Source organism: Lycorma delicatula, chromosome 8, assembly GCF_047948215.1.
Source record: "Lycorma delicatula isolate Av1 chromosome 8, ASM4794821v1, whole genome shotgun sequence".
Taxonomy (NCBI): domain Eukaryota; kingdom Metazoa; phylum Arthropoda; class Insecta; order Hemiptera; family Fulgoridae; genus Lycorma; species Lycorma delicatula.
The window spans coordinates 39,212,509-39,235,446 of NC_134462.1; the positions used below are offsets into that span (position 1 = coordinate 39,212,509).

At 28.2% G+C, this 22,938-nt stretch overlaps 1 protein-coding gene across 1 annotated transcript in view; it reads left to right on the forward strand.

Annotated features, from left to right (window-relative positions):
• Dscam2 (Down syndrome cell adhesion molecule 2) overlaps positions 1 to 22,938 on the forward strand; it is a 462,957-nt gene that overhangs the window by 375,040 nt on the left and 64,979 nt on the right. Inside the window, exons 6-9 of the mRNA XM_075372643.1 lie at positions 16,912 to 17,056; positions 18,932 to 19,083; positions 20,251 to 20,361; positions 21,377 to 21,538. Coding sequence (XP_075228758.1) covers positions 16,912 to 17,056; positions 18,932 to 19,083; positions 20,251 to 20,361; positions 21,377 to 21,538 — 570 coding nt within the window. The remainder of the gene's footprint in view (positions 1 to 16,911; positions 17,057 to 18,931; positions 19,084 to 20,250; positions 20,362 to 21,376; positions 21,539 to 22,938) is intronic.

Genomic DNA, 22,938 nt, shown 5'->3' on the forward strand with positions numbered 1-22,938 from the left:
AATTTTGTCATTTTATCGTAACGAAAATGTTAACCTCTATTTAATTAAACAAAATATGTATGCCAATTATCCTTTTTATCAAAACTTATATACCAATATTTTAGCGGGATCTTATTTACAACAACAAATAAAATAAATAATTTACTAAGAATTTGGCACCGTTGATATTAATACAATTGTATGAATTAAATTTCCACTTACCAACAATTTAAAAAGTGCAATCCTAGTACTTTCGGAGCTGTTACTCCATCTTCAAGGATTTTCTAAAAGATGTTAATTTAAATTCATATCAATCGTTCATAAATTTAATAGTCGTCAAAAATAAAATTATAAGACAGTAACGTCATTTTTGTAAGATGTTTGCGACAATTATCATATTATAATAGTCGCAAGCAGCTTACATATAAATTATTATCTTATTATAATAGTCAAGAACATCTTACAAACATGACGTTACTGTCTTATTGGCGTACGAATTAATTTTATTCTTGACGACCGATTATTATGAACATAACAGTTTAATTTAAAAACGATTATTGATTTGAATTTAAATTAACATTTTTTTAGAAAATCCCTGAAGATGGAGTAACAACTCCGAGAGTACTAGGATTTACACTTTTTAAATTGTTGGTAAACGAAAATTTAATTTATACAAATAAAAGAAAGCATGACTTTATGATTTTAAGACAAAAAGTTTTATAAATTAAAATTAAATATTGTTATTTTTTTATAAAAATAAAAGTATATTCTTCGTAATATATACTTATAATTATTAATATATTGCTAATATATCTTTTTATTGTTTAAAAGAAATAATAAATTTAAGCAAATTTTGTACAAATGAAAATAAAAAATTTGTTTGTTAATTATAATCTCTTCTTGCAGGACTGTCTACTTGACCTATAAATTCTCTCGGTATTTAGATTACCTCATTTTTTTCTCGGGTTTGGCAATTACCATTACTGTCCGCTTTCTGGATAACCCTTACTCAAGGGAATGGAATCCAATGAAAATAAAAAGAAAGAATTCAACTAGATAATCTTTACTCCATTGCACAATGCGCAAAAACATATTTACTTGCACATCAAATTTATAAATTACGATGATATAGATATATTTAGTTAAATATTAATTTATTTTTGATTGTTTGTTTGTTTCATTAAACTTGTCTTGTTATAGTCATTTGTAATATACTTACTTGTATTAGGCAGGTATCCTGTCATTACGTGAATCCAAGGTACGTGAAATCACGCGCTTGCTTAATTTAGCTTTGACAATTTTCAGGAATATATTTGTCTAAAATAGAAAACATTTAAAATTTTAAAATAAAATATTTGTACTGTATTTTTAATATTTGTAAATCGATATTTTGATAATATAAAATTAAATTTTTTATACCGAAAATTTTTTATATTGATTGCCTTACACATAAAATTTGTTTACAATTCACAAATAATATTAATTCTTTAAAAAATACTTCATTTTTATTTTTTTAATTATTTATTTAATATTGATTTCAGATAATGAATATGGAAACCATAAAACTTCATTTATGTTTCATTTCAGTTGGAACTATTAGCAACCCCTTTATTTTTTCTAATTTATATATAAATATATACATATGCTAATACAATGGATGAGCTGAAATAAATGGATAGTATATTAAAATAAGCATTAAAGGCAAAGTTCAAGAGCAATTCAAAAGAAATAAAAAACCTATTAATTGCATGCATTTCAGTCATTATATAAAATCATCATCCTTTTTAGATAAAAAGGAATTATTAAAACTAAACGTTATTACAAATATAAAAATTAAAACATATTTTATATTAAAAAGAAAATAAATTATTTAATTAAAAAACTACTTGCAAAAAAACCAGTTTAACCATTACCCATAAAAAATATGTTTACTAAAGATAATTTATTTCACTCAAACGATCTAAATCAAAAATTTTAATATTTCTTTTTTATATTAATCTTTAAATTTTGTGTTAATAAATTAGTTATTTTAATAATCTTGTTTATATCAACTTATGATGATAGTTTTTTTTTTGTCTTCAGTCATTTGACTGGTTTGATGCAGCTCTCCAAGATTCCCTATCTAGTGCTAGTCGTTTCATTTCAGTATACCCTCTACATCCTACATCCCCAACAATTTGTTTTACATACTCCAAACGTGGCCTGCCTACACAATTTTTCCCTTCTACCTGTCCTTCCAATATTAAAGCGACTATTCCAGGATGCCTTAGTATGTGGCCTATAAGTCTGTCTCTTCTTTCAACTATATTTTTCCAAATGCTTCTTTCATCATCTATTTGCCGCAATGCCTCTTCATTTGTCACTTTATCCACCCATCTGATTTTTAACATTCTCCTATAGCACCATATTTCAAAAGCTTCTAATCTTTTCTTCTCAGATACTCCGATTGTCCAAGTTTCACTTCCATATAACGAATATACTTCCATATATTTTTGAATATACTTTCAAAAATGTTTTCCTGACATTTAAATTAATTTTTGATGTAAACAAAAATTTTTGATGATAGTTTAACAATCGAAATGCGCCATAATTTTTTTTTTTTTATTTCATGTAAAAGATTTTTCCCCCATCTCTTTATTAGTTTATATTATCATTTTTAGTATGTAATGTATATGTTATATAAATATACTTGCATAATACTTGGGTTTTTTTCTTTTTTTAAGTTAAAAAATATAAATTATTTGTTTTATAATATCTGTACTATACTATATATATATATATATATATATACAAACAAGTGTCCCGAAATATGATGGACAAACTTAAGGGACTCATTCAGAACATCAAAATAAACAAAAACCTTCATGTTTTGAACGAATGGAATCTCCGTTTCTATTAAGAATAGATTGATAGATTGAAATAGTTTAATGAAATTTTGTCTCATGTACCCGACATTTCCTACAAAACAAATAAATTTAATAAATTTTATTTTTGTTAATTCCAAAATTAAATTGCGGCTATTAAAATGTTTTAATTATTAATAGTTCCGTAAATATGAGTTTTATCGAATTATGTATTTATTATATAAAAATTTTAAACTGTTTTTTTATTGTGAATAAAATGACAATTTATTTGTTCAAATCAGTTGAAAAACAGATAATATATGACTGAAATAGTTAAAGTGGACCGCAAAAGCTCTTGGCTATTATAAAAAAAATAATAATAATTTTCTAATATCATTTATTTATCTGAATAATGATTTTTTTTCTTAATTCTTAATAATAAAAGTTTAAAACCATGTTCGACAACTGGGGAAAACTATCACAGAAACGTTTCAACTTTTGAATTAAGCTTATGAAAATTATGCTGTGGGTCGAACGCAATGTTACGATTGGTTTTCACGATTTAAACGTAGTAGTCCGTCAACTGAAGATAACCCTCAACCAGGAAGGCCTTCGACTTCAACTGATAACACCCACGCTCAGAAAATCAACCATCTGGTGCGTGAAAATCGCTGAATGACTGTCAGGAAACTTGCAGAAGAGATTACCATCTCAATTGGATCGTGACGTTTTGACTGAAAAATTGAACATACATCGAGTTGTAGCAAAGTTTGTTCCTCGTTTGATGATCGTACGGCAGAAAGAAGTGGGTGTTTGCTGGCAACTTCTTGAACAAATCGGTGACGATGAAACATTCATGTAAAGGATTAAAACAGGAGACGAAAGCTACGACAGCGAGACAAAAGTTCAATCTTCACAATGGATTGGCAAAGGATTTCCAAGCCCCAAGAAAGCATGTCAGTTTCGATCCAATGTAAAATTGATACTCTCTTGTTTTTTTCGATATCAATGGAATTGTGAATTTTTAATTCTTACCTCAAGGTGAAACAGTGAGCAATGCGTGCTTACTACTATCAAGGCATTTTACAACAGTTACGTGAAAAAGATTCACAAAAAGAGACCAGACTTGTGGTGAGACAGCTCATGGTTCCTTCATCACGATAGTGTGCCCGCACATTCAGCTTTGTCAATTCGTCAGTTTTGTGCCAAAAATCAGATAACTGTCCTTCCTCACCCTCCCTACCCCCAGACCTGGCTCCTTATGATTGTTTCATCTTTCCAAAATTAAAATCAGTGATGAAAAAACGCTGTTTTCAGACAGACTATTGATGACATTAAAGTGAATTCGTCATTAAAGGCTATTTCAAATGAAGCTATCCAGGACTGCTTAGGGAAGTGGAAACACCGCTGGGAAAAGTATGTGAATAGGGGAGGGAAGTACTTTGAAGGGTACAAGGACGAATAATTTGTAAAAATTAATAATAAAGATTAAAAAAATAAAGTTCGATTATTTTCTGAACAGACCTCGTATAATAAATAATATTTTTTAAATTATAAAATAAAAAATAAAACCAGTATTTATCATTTAATATTAATTATCAATTGCGCCGATATGATATTGTATTTATTGTATATATATATATATATATATATATATATATATATATATATATATATAAAATAGAGCATGCAGCAGTATTAACTGATGAATCATATTAATTCAATACTAATGAAGAACATTATAATCTAATATTTATTCAGTTATAACGATGATCAGAAAGTGTACATACAGTATGTGCAATAAATAACATCCAGGTCAACAACTGTGAGGTTCCAATTACTTTTCAATTAATTGCACAATTATGAATACAAATGTTTCCATAAACAAAACTTTTTTTTTTTTTAAATTCCTACGAAATAATTCAACAGAATTTTTAAATATTGCCAATAAACATATTAAACTGACTAGTATTGAAATTTTCAACCAAATTCTATCATGTAATTTAGAGAAATCTAATAAATTGATTCGTTTATGTACGCAGTGTACACTAATTTAGGATTAAAATTTTATTAAATCCTTGCTTTTATAGTATAACCAATCCAATTAAATTATTAAAATATACAATTCAGATAGAATTTTAAATAAATTCTTCGAAAATCATTGTATAAAATGTTTTTATGTTTTTAATAAAAATTTTAATAATTTTATTTTAATATTACATTTTTCAACATGTTTCGAAATGGATTAGTACGATTTATAATAAACATAGATGATATCTTGTATATACAATTACACATTTTTTATAATTTTTTTTAACGAAGTACTTTTAAACTTATTAATATATTCGTATAAAATTTTTAAATATTATATTATCTAAAACATATTAAGCCTTTAGAAGCCAAAATTGAGAATACATTTATTATTGTTGGAAAATAAAATTATGAGACTACATATGCACCATTTTTTTTTTAATGATGACGTGCCTTTTTCCGGCAACACCATAATCCCGTCGCTGTAGAAATTCTGTGGTTGCTGGTCAAAAAATTGTGACACCTAGTTTTCACATTCCTCTTTTGAAACAAAATTAACACCCATTCAGGGAGTTCTACAGAGACCGAAACAAATTATACTCTGACAGTACCAAGTCCAGGCTATATGGTGAATGCATTAAAATCTCCCAGTCATATTCTCTCAGTTCCTGATGATCGTTAAAGATGTATAACCTCTGGCGTTGTCAGCGTGGTATATGACACCCTTTCTGTTGACCATTCAGGCCGTTTCTTTAGAATTGCTAGGCGTAATCGCGCTAATTGTTAACAGTGCAGGTCTGAGTCTATCGCACTGCCTTTCTTTTTCTGTTTAGCCTCCGGAACCACCGTAAGGTATTACTTCGGAGGATGACTGAGGATAATATATATGAATGTAAATGAAGTGTAGTCTTGAACAGTTTCAAGTCGACCATCCCTGAGATCTATGTTTAATTGAAACCCAACCACCAAAGAACACCGGTATCCACGATCTAGTATTCAAATCCGTGTAAAAGTAACTGCCTTTATTAGGATTTGAACCTTAGGGGTCTCAACTTCAAAATCAGCTGGGGTCTCAACTTCAAAATCAGCTGATTTGAAATGACGAGTTCACCACTAGACTAACTGGGTGAGTTCTATCATACTACCTGGCGACAGCAGCTTGTGATTCACGATGTCCTTCCAATTTCACCAAACGCAAAGCATAACCTTCCTGAGCATCAGTGTAGGCTTTTCCGCAGACTATTGAGCTTTCCTCACTTCGATCACGATCTTTTTCACAAATTTTTGTCGTAGGTTATCCATTTTTCATCACTCGTGATCATCCGCTTCAGAAATGGCTCGATTTCGTTACGTTTCAGTGACGAAATCGAGGTCAGAAATTTGCAGATAAAAATTCGATCGAGTAAATTTTTCTGTGTCAGATCATGTGGCACTCAAACGTTGAGCTTCTGCTTGTAGTCAGCTTTGTCCAAATAGTTTAACATTGTTTGGTGATGGATGTTTATGTCATTGGCGATGTCATGACTGCTTACATGCCAGTCCTTCAGAATATCATTCACTTTTTCTGCAATTGGTCGCTCACTGCAAGGAGCATCTTGGACATCGAAAGCGGTTGAACTATCTTTTGGCTGTTGCTTTTGATAACATATCTTGCCCATAAACAGTACAAATTTCTTCAAGGGTTTGCGCAGTATTTGCGACTTTATCGAAATAAAATTGTAAAATTGACGCAGTTTTGCGGAAAGTTTACTCGTCTTCACGGCGCAATACCTTACGTCTGATTATAAGAATTCCAACACTTTTGGAAATCTACTAGCTTCAATTGCCAGCTGTGAAATGCCTTTGGCCTGACCCACTGTTACTCACATACCCTTTTTCTTTTTCCTGTTTAGCCTCCGGTAATTACCGTTCAGATAATACTTCAGAAGATGATATTTATGAGTGTAAATGAAGTATAGTCTTGTAGACTCTCAGTTCGACCGTTCCTGAGATGTGGTTAATTGAAACCCAACCACCAAAGAACACTGGTATCCACGATCTAGTATTCAGATGCGTGAAAAAATAACTAACTTTACCAGAACTTGAACGCTGGAATCTCAACTTTCAAATCAGCTGATGTGGGAAGACGCGTTCACCACTAGACCAAGGTGGGTTGGTCTGGATTCACATACCCTTTTTTTTTTCTTTTTTTTTTTTTGACTCTCCTCCCCTGGGCCGGTCCGAATGGTTGGTATTGCGCCACCCAGGGGAGTGCCTGTTGTACTCAAATGGGCCTTCCCACCTTGACGTGACCCTTGGAGTCCCCAGTGGCTCATCGAAACTGGCACACCTCAGCATGCCAGTCCTCACCACTGGGGCTATCCGCCCTTCCCTATACTAAGATCAGAACCCCAATCTCCTCTCGTCCTCATTTTTCTGCGTTAATATTTTCTTAATAATTGAATCAACCCTCTTCCAGGCATCTTCACTCTGCAACATGTGATTAATAAATCTGCCGTTACCATCAGATGATAGATCGATGTCTACTAATTCTTCTCTCCATTTATGGCAGTCAGTAAATGTGTGCTCAACATCATCTTCGCGATCGCAATACATACATTTCGTCGATGCTCTTCTACCGATTCTGTGCAAGTAAAAATTAAAGTTACCATGCCCTGTAAAGTATTGTGACAGGTGAAAACTCACTTCCCCATGCTTCCTATATATCCAGCTTTTAATATCGGGGATGAGTCTCTTTGTTCTACCTCCAGGGCCATTCTCATTCCACCTGTCCTGCCACCTTGCCATTAGCCGCTGCCTTGATTCGTGAATTCCAACTCCCTGGTCTCTTTCCTCTTAAAAGTGCCAATAATTCAATCGGTGGGACTCCAGCGAGCACACACAAAGCCTCATAGGAGACCGTCCTATATGCAGAAATCACTCCAAGCAGCAGTCTCCTATGGGTCCTGATCATACGTGCCAGGTATTCACATACCCTGAATTTTGGAACGCTAACGCTACCTCGTGCGCAAAAGGTTTACTACTTTTTAGACTACCCTATTTTTACTTTTCCAGCTATATACGGTATACCTTTGTAACATACTATAGTACACAAAATACAATTTTAGTATCTAAAAATCTTATTCAAAGGTTAGATAAATTTTTCCATATAATTTAAAGTTTCTTATACAGCTAAGATACTTTCTGATGTAGCACGGTATTACTCAAAGGTACCATAAAGAGTGTGGTCGAAAATTTCTCTTTTTTTCATTTCTGAATTCAAAACGTTTTATTAATTAGATGATTCTACTACATCAATATGTCATTTTGTTATGTATTTCAGCTATTTCATTCAGAGGTGGAGGATAGTAATTTTTTTCTTTCTTTCTTTTTTCGTTAGTTATCGTTTTAGTTGACATTTTTAAAATGAAGTAATCGATTTGTATAAAAGTTTGAAATTCTGAATATGTCATTTAATTTTGGTTACAACTGGTCAAGATAATAGAGCAATCCGGTTGCTCCTGTATCTCAAGATTTTATTTAAAGGATAGAATAATTTATTTTTGCATAATTCTTTCCTTACAAACTTACTATTTTAATGTTCCACTTAATTTACCTCCCAAGTAGTAGTCTGCCAAGGGTGAAGCCGAAAGTCCTGCAAAGCCGGAATTGTTTTTTAGATTTTTACAAAGTGGAAGGTAATTTTTAGTGACAGTATTAGGGATTAAGTCGTAGTAATTTGGGATTTTGAGATATTCTTGAAAAGTATTTCTGGAAATTTCATTATTTTAGTGTATTAAAGAAAAAATCTGGATTAATTACCTAATACTATTATTAGTACGTCTTGATTTTATGGAAAGTAAAAAATTAGAAAAACTTGGGAATAATGGTTGAGGTTAAAAAGGAAAGAAAGGTTGAGGTTACGTCAGCATAAGAATTTAATTTCTATTGGTTTTTACCTAAGAGTAGACGGAGGAAAGATTAAGTAGTAATGTGGTTGTGAACTGTTAGAGATAGAGAAATGAAAGAAGTAGGAAACTAAGAAGGAAGTAGACCAAGAATGTTGAAGATAATATAAGATAAGAAGAAGAAGATTAGAATGTTGTAAAAATATTTTTATTCTGAATAGAAATATTTTGAAGGCATTGTTGAAGAGGCATCGCAGAAGGAGAGAGAAGCGCCTCTCGTCGATACAGTTCATATAGGATAGCCTCTTCAGCAATGTATACATATATATATTTTTTTTTAAAGTTCATGGTATATTCAAAAATTATCTTAAATTTAGGATTCTAAACAAAAAATCATGAATTTTACACCTCACTCAAGTATGTTCCTCAAAAATCAATACTTAATCCAGCCCCCCCTTTGTTTAAAATATTTCTGATTATATTTTTTTTACAAAATTTAATCAGCTGTCATCGCATCTTTCATAATATACTTTAGGTACTTAAGTAAGGAAAATCTGTTACTGACATTTTCAACTTTTTGACTAAGAAAAATCACTGGAAATCTTATCAAAAAATTAAACTGCTTAATGACCTGAAGAAATCAAATTCTAGACCAGGTACGAGGAATTGGAAAAGACGTTGTCATAATGAAATTTCCATTTGCGACTTCCATAATTTGGTCTTTTTTCGTATAACAATATCTCAGACGACGATGAAATGCTTTAAATTTATTAATAATTTTTTTCCAGTGTCTTCTTATGGAATATTGTAGTATTCTATCAAAATTTCTGCGTTTTTTTTTTCAATTCTATTCGAATTTTGATCACTTTACCTAAGTCAAGCCATTTTTGAAAATAGTTAATAATTTTTTTTATTTCTATGATATTCATATCACTGTCGCCACGAACTTTCTAAATTTTACATATGATTTCATCTTGGGTATAACAATGCTTTTGATAAAACCTAATGCATTGTTTAACATAATCTCACATCACATTTAAAATTATAAAAAAATGATATTTTTTAGGTCAATACCTCGCATTAATAATTCCATGACCAATTAGACCGTACAATAAATTATGTATAACGGATTCTTTTACATTCTTTAGAATAAAACAATTTTGAATAATGTAAAAATTTCCCCTACATAAATTTTAACGTTTATTCTGAAACCAACGGTTTACTTTGAACCGATTTTCATTGATTTTGTTATTGATAAATAGCTTGTCTTGAAAATGACGTTTTGAGAAAGGACTGAAAACTAAGAGCAAGGGTATAACGAATATAAAACGAATTCGGCTCTGGTAAAGTTTTCATAAATAAATAGCAAGTAAATCAGGAAGATACAAGAAAAAGATTATAGAACAAGTTACTAAAAAATACAGAATCTTCAATAAAGAAAAATCATTTCAATATAAGTATATCTTTAGTGATTTAGGAATTGGAAACATTAAATGTTGAAAAAATATAAAATAAGTACATGGAAAATCTGGAATGGATATTTTTATATTTAAAAAAAATAATGGTTTGCGTGTGAAAATGGTGTTTTATTCTTGTTGTTAAAAAATATATAATATATATATATATATATATATATAGAAAATAGATCATGTTATAATTCAAAAGCACAAAAGACCGGACAAGAGAATCATAGTTGTTCATAGAGAATCATAGTTGTATAAAAATTAAACTTTTAAAATATTATTAAAAAATATTAGAAGAAATCTTGATAAAATGTATTTTAAAAGAAAAACAAATTAGATGTAACACTGATTAAGAATTGTTTGATGAATAAAATTTTTGTGGATTGGTGTTTAGAAATAGGAGCAGAAACGTAGACGAACGCTTATTGCTTAAAATTCATTACATCGTTTTAAAGCAGGAGACAAACTTCATTTAATTGTAAATTTATCGAAAGAAGTTTCTTGTTAATTACTTTTTCTTATAAAATACCTACTTATTCATAAGAACTCATTTTATTTCGTACAGCTAAATATAAACAAACATAATTTGAGCTGAAATTATATTATTTTTGTTTATGTATATATATGTTTGTTAAGAGAAGATGTTCCAGAAACCTAGGATAGGTAATTTAGTTGTCAGTGATAAATAAAGAAGATGGACTATAATTCCCTTTTCTCTTGTAGCTACTACAGGAAACAAATATCCCGAGCAAAACCGGAACACCAAAGAGAATTTCATTGCTTTCGACAGCGCGTTGAAGCCGCTTTAACGAGGTTGCTGAGAAAGGTCGACCTTTGACGGAGAAACAATTGAATTATGTTGCTCTGAGTGATTCCCTTACCACCCACCACTTTAATTTCCACGTCGAGAGAAAAGGAGAGACGTTAAAGCAAGTGAACGGCTATGGGGTAAAAAGTATTGAAAAAACGGTTTTTTAACATCAGTATGCTTTTTAACGATTCGTTAACGTCCCTCCATTATTATTTTTTACCAAGTACTTGTCATGATTTCTTTTAAAAAAAAAAATCCTATTATATTATGACACACCTTTTACAAAGCTAATTTATTCTGAAGCAGTAATTATTTTAACAAGTCTTTTAAAAACAATATTTTAATTAACACTTAAATTTGTCGTTATTAATTTCTCTTCTGCGATGTAATAAGCTGAAGTAAAATAATACGGTACATAAAATTGGAATGATTTAAAAATAAGCGTACAAAACAGTACACAATTTCTCTTCCTATGCCCCCACGGAACTAACACTTGCTCTGTTGTTTTAAACTTCTGTCGGTGTTGATCATGTTCCCTTACTCATTATTTTCTGTGTTTATTTCTGATAATCTTTTTTTTATTTTTGTAACTTTTTTACATTCATGGACAGATTTTTTAAATACTAATGTAGTTTCTAGATTAACATATGCAACTACTTCTTGAAGTATTTTAAGATAACATCCTGACAATATTACATTGAAGCTATCTCTTCAAAAAAAAATTAATTTTAGAATATTATTTTGTACATATTCATTTTTCACTGACTGATTTGTGAATTTTTAATTCGTAAACGACGCTTTTTTTTCTTTTTAGTTATAAAATTTTAATTTCATTCAATAGTGCGGATTCTTTTTACTTGTGAATCTAACAACATTGGTCAACATCTATCATCATAAACATAACATGTTTTTTTAATTTTACACACACTTTAAAAAATTACCTGAATATATTATTTACACATTCAGCAGTAACACAAAAAAAAACTTTACGCAGTTATGCTTTATTTTATTTTGTATAATTTTTTGCGTTAGAAATATACAAAATGAAAATGAGAAAACTAAAAGAGGTATAATTTTTTTTTATTTGATATTAAAATGTATTTTCTCTTTATAAGAAAATTAAATTATTATAACCGTAATTTGATAAATAATTAAAACTAGTAAACCCTACACACAAGCACCAAGTTTAACTCAGTCACCACTATGACTTACTGCATAAATGCGTATGAAAAATACACCAATACAAAATCAACATAATCTCAAATTAAGTTCTCTTATGTCAACCTTAAATTGAGTGTAACTGAGGAACAGCTCAATCAATCTTCATTAAATTTTCATATGCATAACTTCATGTACACAATTACAGCATATCTAAATTTCAGGGAAACTGATCAAGTCGTTCTGAAGATCTTCAAGCAACATAATTGTACATGAATGTTATTTTTGAGCCAAAAAATTTGATACATGAAATTTTCGTAATCCTCACAATGTAAAGAAATTTCATTTTCTTCTCCCCCCCCCCTAATCGTTCTATACGACCAAAAAAAATACCTTAAATTGAGGATTGTCGACCTTAAATTGAGCATAACTAAAGAACGATTCCACCAATCTTCATACAATTTTCACATGTAGAACTTTAGATTCACTACTACAGCAAACCTAAATTTCAATGAAATTGATCATGTAGTTTTGAAGATTTTTGAGCCATAAATTTTATACAAATGCCTACAATATTATATAAATCTATACTATTGTATAAAGAGGAAAAGGGTTTTTTTTTGTCGGGATAAACTAAAAACTACCCGATCTATCGCTAATAAATGTTTACCCGTGTTTTTTAGCGTAATTGAGAAAGTTTTTGGATATATTTCATCTCGAACAAACATATATATATATATATGTAGTAGTGGAGGTTCACCGGTTGAAGCCAAACCTTTAAAGAATTGAATTAATGAACTGTGAACAATGTTTGAACTGAATGTTTCAAAACAGTCGAAGGAATAATATTACATAATAATAGAATTAAATTTACATTAAATAACGTAATCTATCTATATTATTATATAAAAATGATGAAAGTATTTTGGTCGGGAAGACAAAAAAGTACCCGAACTTTCGCAACTATATTTTTACCCAAGTTTCTTGGCATAACTAAGAAGGTTTGTGGATATATTTCATCTCTAAAATATATATATATATATATATATATATATATAAAATGTAATTAGTAGTGGAGATTTGCCGGTTGAAGCATAAACTTTAATGAATTGTGAACTGTAAATGTCTATCACTGTGCGAGATCGGGTTTGAACGGATTGATTATTAACATCTAAAAATCAGTTTCTAGATTTTTTGAGTTTTATTCCGAGTTTCATGGTTAAAATTGATTTTTGATTTTTTCTTTGAAACTGTTATATTTTTAATTTCTCGGTAACAAATGAAGAAATCAAGTTGATTTTTGGTGCTATAATATTCATGTCAATAAACCAATTTCTAGATTTTTGAGATTCTTCTTTGAAAGGAGTTGAAGAAAAGTAAAAAAATATTCGAACAATGATTGTAAATTTTTCCAATCCCGACTATAGTAAACGAGATATTCAGTAGATTTGGGCTTGCAACTACTCTTCAGGTAAATATTTAAAAATCATTTTCCGGTTTTTTTTTTAATTCCATTTTTTAAGGGGTGAAAAGGTATACGGCGCTGTGACTCAATTACCACTGCCCTTTGCCACGTTTACTGTATGTGTAACTGGCTGCACCTACCTCCAGTTACTTGACTAAACATAAAATAAAAAGATTGACCGCTACGGAAACGGAAGTAACCATATATCGCGGGCGAAGCTGCGGCGGGAGCTAGTATATAAGTAGAAGGAAAGTTCATTTTAAATGAATGATATTTTCGTACTCCTCAGACCTCAAAACGAAAAAAGATTCAGTTTCACCCCCCTCCAACCACCAGTCACATAGTGGGAACGGAATTAATACCATACTTTTCTTCGGTAAATCGGTAAAAACTATAGTTGCACAGGAATAAAGTAAGAGAATAAAGAATTAAACTGAACTTGAATGCTTTTTAGTCTTGCAAAATTGTTAATAAAATTAGTGTTCTATAAACAAGCAGTTTTCTCTGTTACTTTGGCTGAAAAACATACCACAATATAGGGATATGCACAGTCTGTTAAGAAAGGCCCTTTAACCCCCACCCTTAATTTTTTAACGGGTAAAAAAGGAAAATTTTTAACTTTCATATCACTTACTTTTTATCCAATATCTCTCTTTTTTCTCCAATTTTTTTTTTCACGGGAAAACTGAAAGGAAGTAGGAGGCTTAAAAATGTTAACTTTAGAGCTTGTAATGCATTTATTATTTGAAAAAATTCATTAAAACTATAAAAACATTTATTTTTAAACAGATAGATATGAATGAATCAGTAGAAACTAAAAAAGTTATAACTGGAACAGAACATTAAATAAAACATTTCATTTATTTGATATTAAAAATTTTATTGTTAACCATTTATTTAAGGCAATTTATCATTAATTTGAATCTAATAATCTTCACCAAAGAACATGAAGGACTGCCAAATAATTTAATATAATTATCTCATTTTCTCATCCCTTTTCTATCTTCTCTGTCATACTTCTAAAATCTTTTGTCTATCTTCTGTCATACTAAATGACAGAGAAGATAGACAGAAGATTTTTTCTGTGATACTAAATGATAAAGAAGATTGTTTATATAAACGGGTTGTCTAATTTGTTTAGTTGATTTATTTTGGTTATAAATAAATATGTGAAAGAAGTTTTCTTAACCAAAGTTTTCTGGTCAAATAGCCTTATAATACTTTACAGTATAGTTCATTATTTTAAAAATGTCATAGAAGAGATTTATTTAAATTACCTTTCTTATAATAAAATTTAAACTAAATTTCATTAAAAAAATAACCAAAAAATTGATCCTTCAATGTTGAAATTAGACTTTAAATTATAGTAATTAAACCTGTCGTACATGGAAACTAACAAGACTCTAGGAGAGTTGTCAGAAAAAAATATGGACCCCAAAAGAACAAAATACTTATAAATGAGGATCAAATAAAGAAATGTACCAAAATAATACACTAAAAACAGAGTTTAGAAAAAGAAGATTTTGTAGTCACATAATGAGGATGAATAAATTCTAGATTGAACAAAAAATTTTTGATAAAATTTGGAAACATAAAACCATCAAGGTTACATCAAACAAATGAAACAGAAATGCAAAAATCAACCTAATTCAGGAAAGTCTCTCAAACTGAGATGAGTTTAAAAAGTTCTTGTACAATTTCAACATATCTGTGGAACAGAAAGAGTGGAGTTGTAAGAAATGGACTGAAGAAGATGAAAAGATCAAATCAGAACAGATGAAGAAATGTTGGGAAGAAAGAAAGAAAATTAAAAAAAAAATATTAATTTCTCAAACATGTTACTGCTGATATGTTAAATAAATAAATTAATAATTAGTATAATCCACCTTATCTACACGTCGATAAGTTCTTTAGATCTTTCAGCTTACTTGGAAGCCATCATCAGGAGTTAAAATTAATGCATTAAAATCAAAGTTTAAAAATCATAGTTAAAATTTAAAAACAGTTATGACTGTTTTTAGTCTACTAGTAGGACCAGGACAGTCATGATGACTGTTTTTAAATTTTAAGTATGATTTTTAAACTTTGACTTTAATGCATTAATTTTAACGCTTGATGATGGCTTTCAAGTAAACCAAAGGATCTAGAGAACGTATCAATGTGCTGATAAGGTAGATTATATTAATTGTTCATTTATTTTAAAAAATCATATTTGCACGGTCTTTTGATGGTTTATTTGCACAAAAAAATTTGCAATTGTATCTTTCTTTATCTTTCTTTCGTTTTAATTTTTATCTTTCTTAAAAATATTTTTATTGTTTTTAATCAATAAAAATAATTTAGACTCTGTTTTGAACTGGAAAAAACTTTAGAAAAAATTATTGTTTTCTAAAAGTTGATTTTTGAAAATTGATACAAATTAAAAGTCAGTTCATAGGTAAAAAAGTCATTCCTTAGGTAACAAAAGGTAGGAATGTATATTTAATTTGTTCTTAACAAATTCAATATACATTCAACAAATTCAGATTATAATTCTTAAATAAGATTTAAATTTATATAACTTAAATTATGTATCATATATTAAAATAAATAAAAAAACCTTTTATCCGGTTTAAATTTTAATTTTCTCCTAATTTTGATAATTTATGAATGTTCAAATATATACAGAATGTATCTCAAAGTTCTCCCGGGACTTTCATAGCATATTCTATTTATGAAAATAATGGAAAAAGTAACAGAGAAGCAGTAAAAACGCATATGATGCAACCATACAGATTTCATTTTTTTCGATAATAAACCACATTAATGGAAGAGTTTTATCAAGATCAGGATAATTTTGTTCTAGTATCAGTAAAATTAAATTATGCAACTACCGAGCAGATGAAAATGAAAAGCCTGGATATCAAAGAAAAGTTCTAATGTCAGAAAGTTATATAACACTTTTTCTGAAATGTTATGTTGCTAGTTAAAAGTTCAGAGCCAGTTGAAATATGTCTAATACTTATAAATGTTTTCTAATATATTAATTTAACTAGAAACCCCCTTTATTGTTTTTAGATCAAACCAAACAATCTTGACAAATACCTAGCATGTAATGATAATAATGCAAATATCAATCTAGCATTACAAAAATCTTAAGGTGACAAACACAAAAATTAGTAATACATTACCATTATGTAGATTAAAATATATTTTAATATATAAATCTAAGCTCTTGCAAGCTTCTAAAGAAATTTATAAATAAGCACTTCATTTTTTAATTTTGAAATTTTAGATGCTGCTCCAGTATTGTCATACAGTTTTATTGAACAGACACTGCAACCAGGACCAGCAGTCTCTCTCAAATGTAGTGCCACTGGTAACCCTACACCCAGCATTTCTTGGGCACTGGATGGATTTCCTCTTCCTACAAACAGCCGGTATAATTTTTTTTATTTCTTACGTGAATTTTATTAAATATTTATTTTTTAATCTAACGTTGAATGTAGTAAAAAACATTATCATATTATAATAATGTGTAATTTATTTAAGTGGACTTTCTTGGATTTTTACTAATTTTCTGTTAAATTTCTAGATTCATTTATTACCTATGCCTGTTTTAATGATTCCTTTATTACAATTTCATTTTCTCTTTTGAGATCTCCTGAAATCATGTGCTATCAGAGTAGAGTGATAAATACATTAAACCATTTACTTCCATTTACTTTGGCATCAATTGTTTAATGAGACATACAATGAGAAAACTCTTCCTGGTAGATCTTGAAAGGTGAGTCAAGGATTCTTAAAGATCAGTCCAGACATTCTCAAAATAACTGTAATTATTCAAACAGCATGAATTGAAAATTTTTTTTCTCTCTGAAGCAGATTTTTATGAAATTCAGTTTACCTAAAAATTTGCTTAAAAATGAAATCTTGTTAAATCCATTTTATTAAAATTAATTTATAACTATAATAGTAATTCTTATAAATTAATAGTAATTAATAATAAATAAACTGCTGAAATAAACATACTATATTTAGTAATTAACTTTGGTGTGATATCAGAACAATAAACTAAAAAATTTACTAGTGAATTTAAGCTACAGCATAGCAAAATATTCATAATATACAATTATCATGAAGTATGTAGCTCTTGGCTTCTTTCATCTTTTACTTTGGTTGGCCACAAATCTAGAACATCTCAGAAAGTAAAATCCTATAAGTTGAAAAATATGAAGTAAATATAAAATATGATCCTTCAAAAACACCCATATTTACTGAACTTAGATGCTGTAGATTCTAGTAGAATTTTATTAATGGTTTTTAATCTTATTATTTACTTAAAATTTATAAAAATCTTAATGACTTATCAGATACGTAAGTAACTGATATTTCATAAAATAATTAAGAGCTACTCTTAACTTCAACTTTGCATTTCTTGAAAACAACTTTATTTTTCTTGGAAAAATCAAGTCTTCTAATTTTGTGCTTCTAAATGACTGTACCTTTTGGAGATATTATAAAGTTCTTTCCTCTAACTGCATCATACAATCAGTTACTTTTTTCATGGAATTTTATACCAGTTACGTTTTTTTGGTCTCATCTTTATTTTTCAAATTGCAACATTTTTCATATTACTCTCAACCAATTAATTTTTTTTTTTTTATTAAATTCAAAAATGAAGGTTATCAATTCAATTTATATATTTTTAATAGTAAAAAATAAAAATAAAAAACTTCCAGTAAATTATTTGGTAAACTTGAAGTAAAAAAAGTTGCTGTAGTTTATACTTGGTTATTACTAATTAACATCGTTTTTCTATATTCCTTTTCTTGTTTTTATCAAAACAGAGGTTTTTCAACTTTGCATTTCTTGAGAACAACTTTTTTTTTCTTATACGCAGAATTTTTTTGTAACTCCTATTTTAAATTAAACTAAAAAAATGTTGATAAAATAAAGCATTTAAAAATAATAAAACTGACTTTAAAAAACAGATTAAATCAACAGATAATTAACAGATTATCTGTTTAAAAAACAGATTAAAAAGAAAAAATAATCCATTAAATATTTCTTTACATTTTGACTTCTTTAGGTCAATATCAAATTATTTTTTTAATTCTGTGTTAGCTTCTAAAAGCTAAAATTTAAATATTTAAATAGTGTGACTACTCAACTTCTAACACCTATTAATGTTTATTTCTCCCTCCACACTTACAGTTTTTTTTTATAACAGCTCTTAGTAAATTATCTTTCATGGATTTTTTATTTAATTATGTGAGAGACATTATTAATGTAACTAATTAGGTGTATTGCAGATTCTTGATTGGTCAGTATATGACAATCCATGGAGATATAATTAGTCATGTTAATATATCATCTGTTAGTGTTGATGATGGTGGGGAGTATTCTTGTATTGCGGAAAATAGAGCTGGAAAAGCAATTCATTCTGCTCGCCTAAATGTTTATGGTAAGTGTTCATCAATAATTACACTATACAGTTACTTATATTTAGAGATTTTTATCTATATTTCCTAACTTTATATATACCAATTACATTAATCTGAGTTAACTATTATGACATTTATAGATGATAAAATTTAAATGTATAGTGAAAAAACTTAAATGTTTCTATATGCAATTCATTTTTAATCCATCTGCTCGAATTAAAAAAAAAAAAAAAAAAAAAAAAAAAATATTAATAATAAGAAGTTACTTTGTTAAGAAAAAGATATTTTACTTTATACTAAAAATTACAAAGGTAAATGATGGATGGTGAATCGAGTTAGAAAAAGGAATTTTCCAGTAATAAAGGAAGATGAATTATCCAAAGCTAGTAAGCAGATATTTTTAAACGATTGCATGTCTTTTAGATTTACTTTATTTCCTCTTTTTTTTGACATGATAAGACTTTTAAAACACTGTGTTATGAAAATTCTCTTTCATCCATTATTAAAAAATTCCTCTTTAGTTTACACTACTAAGTATCACTTTTTTACTTTTAGTACTACTTATTTGTGTTTAATTTTTTAGTTTGAATTATGTATAAAACGTAAAATGCTGATTAATTTTACCCATTAATTTTATATATATATATCAGTTTTTATTCTTGCTGTCTTCTATTTTATTATTCCATGGTCTAACTTTAATAGAAATAAACTGATTATTGTGTTAACATTAAACATTGCAAAATACAAATCAAATTAAAAACTAATAATTTATTATCACCCGTTTTAATAAATTATTTTTAAACACACTTTTAACTTAAATAATTAACATTAAATTAACAATATCTATAAATATTAATCATCAAATCAATCAAATCTTAATTATTTCTCATTTTATCATCTTCTTTCTTTATTTTTAACATATTAAATTTTTGTAAATGTATGAACTTTGGGATTACTATTCATAAATCTAGAATTATTTTTTTCTAGAATGTCAATACACTTCCTTAAAAATACAGAAATCAATAAAAATACTTCATATGTAATAAACAGAATTTAAAATATGAAGTGAGTATTACATATTATAAACAGCTTTGTAGAAAGTAGAAATTTATATATAATTAATAGGACAGAGTCTAAATATGTTTAAATAAATGTGCGGATATAAAATGCATAAACATTCATTTCAGGTCTTCCATATATTCGAGTTATACCTAAGGTAACAGCTGTAGCAGGAGAACCATTTCAGCTCAAATGTCCTGTTGCTGGTTATCCAATTGAAGAAATTCGGTGGGAACGTAGTAAGTTCCTTTTTTCAGTATTTCTGATTCTGAATGAAGTAGAAATTAACATTTTTAATGTTATAGAACTTTTAACAAATACTGTTAAAATATACGTAAGAATTTTGTGTTAAATTAAATTTTTATTCAAATACCAATGATTCACTCATTACTAAACTAGTATACATAACCTGTTAATTATTAACTACAATTTACCTCTATAATTGTCAATCAAGGATACATCAAAATGTTGAAAGTACTGAAATTTTAATAGTGATTTAATCTTGGTTTTCTTAGACATTTATTTACATCAATATGTACAGTACATTTCCACCATGTGAGCATTCATCAATAATCAGAGCATCTTAAAAGTACATTAATAAAGAAAAACTCATGCTTTTAAAACATGCATCCCTGCATTAATCAAGATGAATATTATATCTGTAAATAAACTATTAAATCTATTTGCTTTGTTCTTGTCCATGGTGATCAAGAATCATATTAATTTAAAATGTTAACTTTTATAATGACAGGCAGAACCAAATAGTATCATACAATATTTTTTTAAAGATTTTTCAAAACATCTTTACTCATCTTTGTGATTATCATCAATGACTGGTGCTGCTGCTGTTTTCACACTGGAGTTACATCCACAGCAACATAAAGTCAACATTTGCTAACTACCTCATAGTCAACATTTTCAATCACATTCTTAATACAAATCTAATTTTAAAAAAAGATATCAGCAGCAACATACTAGAAAACCAGTCATTGAGGATGGTCATATAAATAACTAAAAATGTTTTTAAACTTTTTAAATGTTTTATTAATTTAGCTTGATTTATCATTACAAAAGTTTAAATTTATAAAATTTAAATTAACCAAATATATGACATATATGATGTAATTTAATAATATATATGCTTTTTTATCTGGAATTCAAAAGTGTTATTCTTCCTCATCTTATTCTACACATGAACTGCAAATTTTATTTAGATTTTTAACTTTTTTAATGCAGAAAATCTTTTACATTTAGGTGGTAGAGAACTTCCTGATGATCTCAGACAACGAATCTTACCCGGTGGAATTCTTCGTATTGATCCTGTTCAAAAATCATCTGATGCTGGTCTATATACATGTTGGGCACGAAATAAGCAGGGACAAACTGCAAGACGTACAGGCGAAGTGACGGTTATTGGTATGAGAAGTATTAATATAAAATTGTCATTATTAAAATTTCTTCTTTAAAAAAAATGTATATATATGAAATGGGATCTTTAAGAGGTTTATATGAAATTTTACAACATAACTATTTATTTTAAAATGCAGTTAAAATATTGAGTTTAGTTTATGAAACTTGCTGATTGTTATTTGTACTTTTATACTACTTTTATAATACACAGATACTACTTTTAATCAAAAGTTTAATTATTCTACATTTAGATAAAAAAAAATAAATTTCATTCATTTATTAATAATTTTCCCAATATTTGCTCAAATGTATCATTTCTATAAAAACTATTAAAATTATCCTTAACTTGTATATAATGCAGTTAATTTGCTGTTTTTGTCTTATGCAATCTTAAAAATATATGTTTAATTATTTAGCTGTATTCTAGGGTTCTTTTGTCTATTAACTGTATAAATATGAACATTAAATTGTTTTATCAGGTAAAAACAATCCATAATTGACATCATTAATTTCTCTATTATATCTTTTTATGTTTTTAGTGTGCTCTTCATGACAAATTATGTATCAGATACATTGACATTGTCTGGCCTTTTCTACCTAATGCCAAATATACTCATGAGTGCAGTATAGTTGATACCACCTACCAAAGAGCATAGTAATTTATATTTTATACCGACATGATGTATAATAACACATATCGTTAGATTTGAACAAATCTGGCAACATAATAAAGAACCAAATCCATCTACTGGTAGATTAGTAACTAGTGTTAGATAAAGATAATTTAAAATATTGTATCAAAATTCTGAAATATGAAGAAAAAGCATTAGAACATTTATGTGGAGAAAAATTTGCATTTATTTCTGTCAGAAAAACTTAAGCATGTACACCATCTTTTCTTTTTTTTTTTTTAAACTATTTAATTCCCTTCTGAATTATAAATCAATTTTTTTAAACCCGATAGACGAGTAGACTTAGAATTAAGGACTTGTTTCAGAGTTTTTCTTACATATGTATATGATGTTAGAAATCATTTAATAAAAAGAAAAATGTATGTTTTTCTGTAAATTCATATGAAAAGTTTAACCTGGATAAAAGTCTAAAATGAGGGAAGTTTGAGAAAACATTTTTTTTTTATGCATCATAATCATAGTATTACAGAGAGAATACCTGTATGCAGTGAAGAACCTCCTCCAGTGAAAAAAAGTTACATTGATAACATGATAACCTCAGAAACTTATACTGAGGCAATGGTACAGTGATGAACATTATAGTTACTTGATACTATAACTATTATTTCATAGCTTGACTAATTTTTACAGATATTAAAAATGATAGACAAATTCTACTTTAAGCTCTGTTACCATTATTTCAAAAATAATGTAGGCAGTCATAAAACTGAAGAT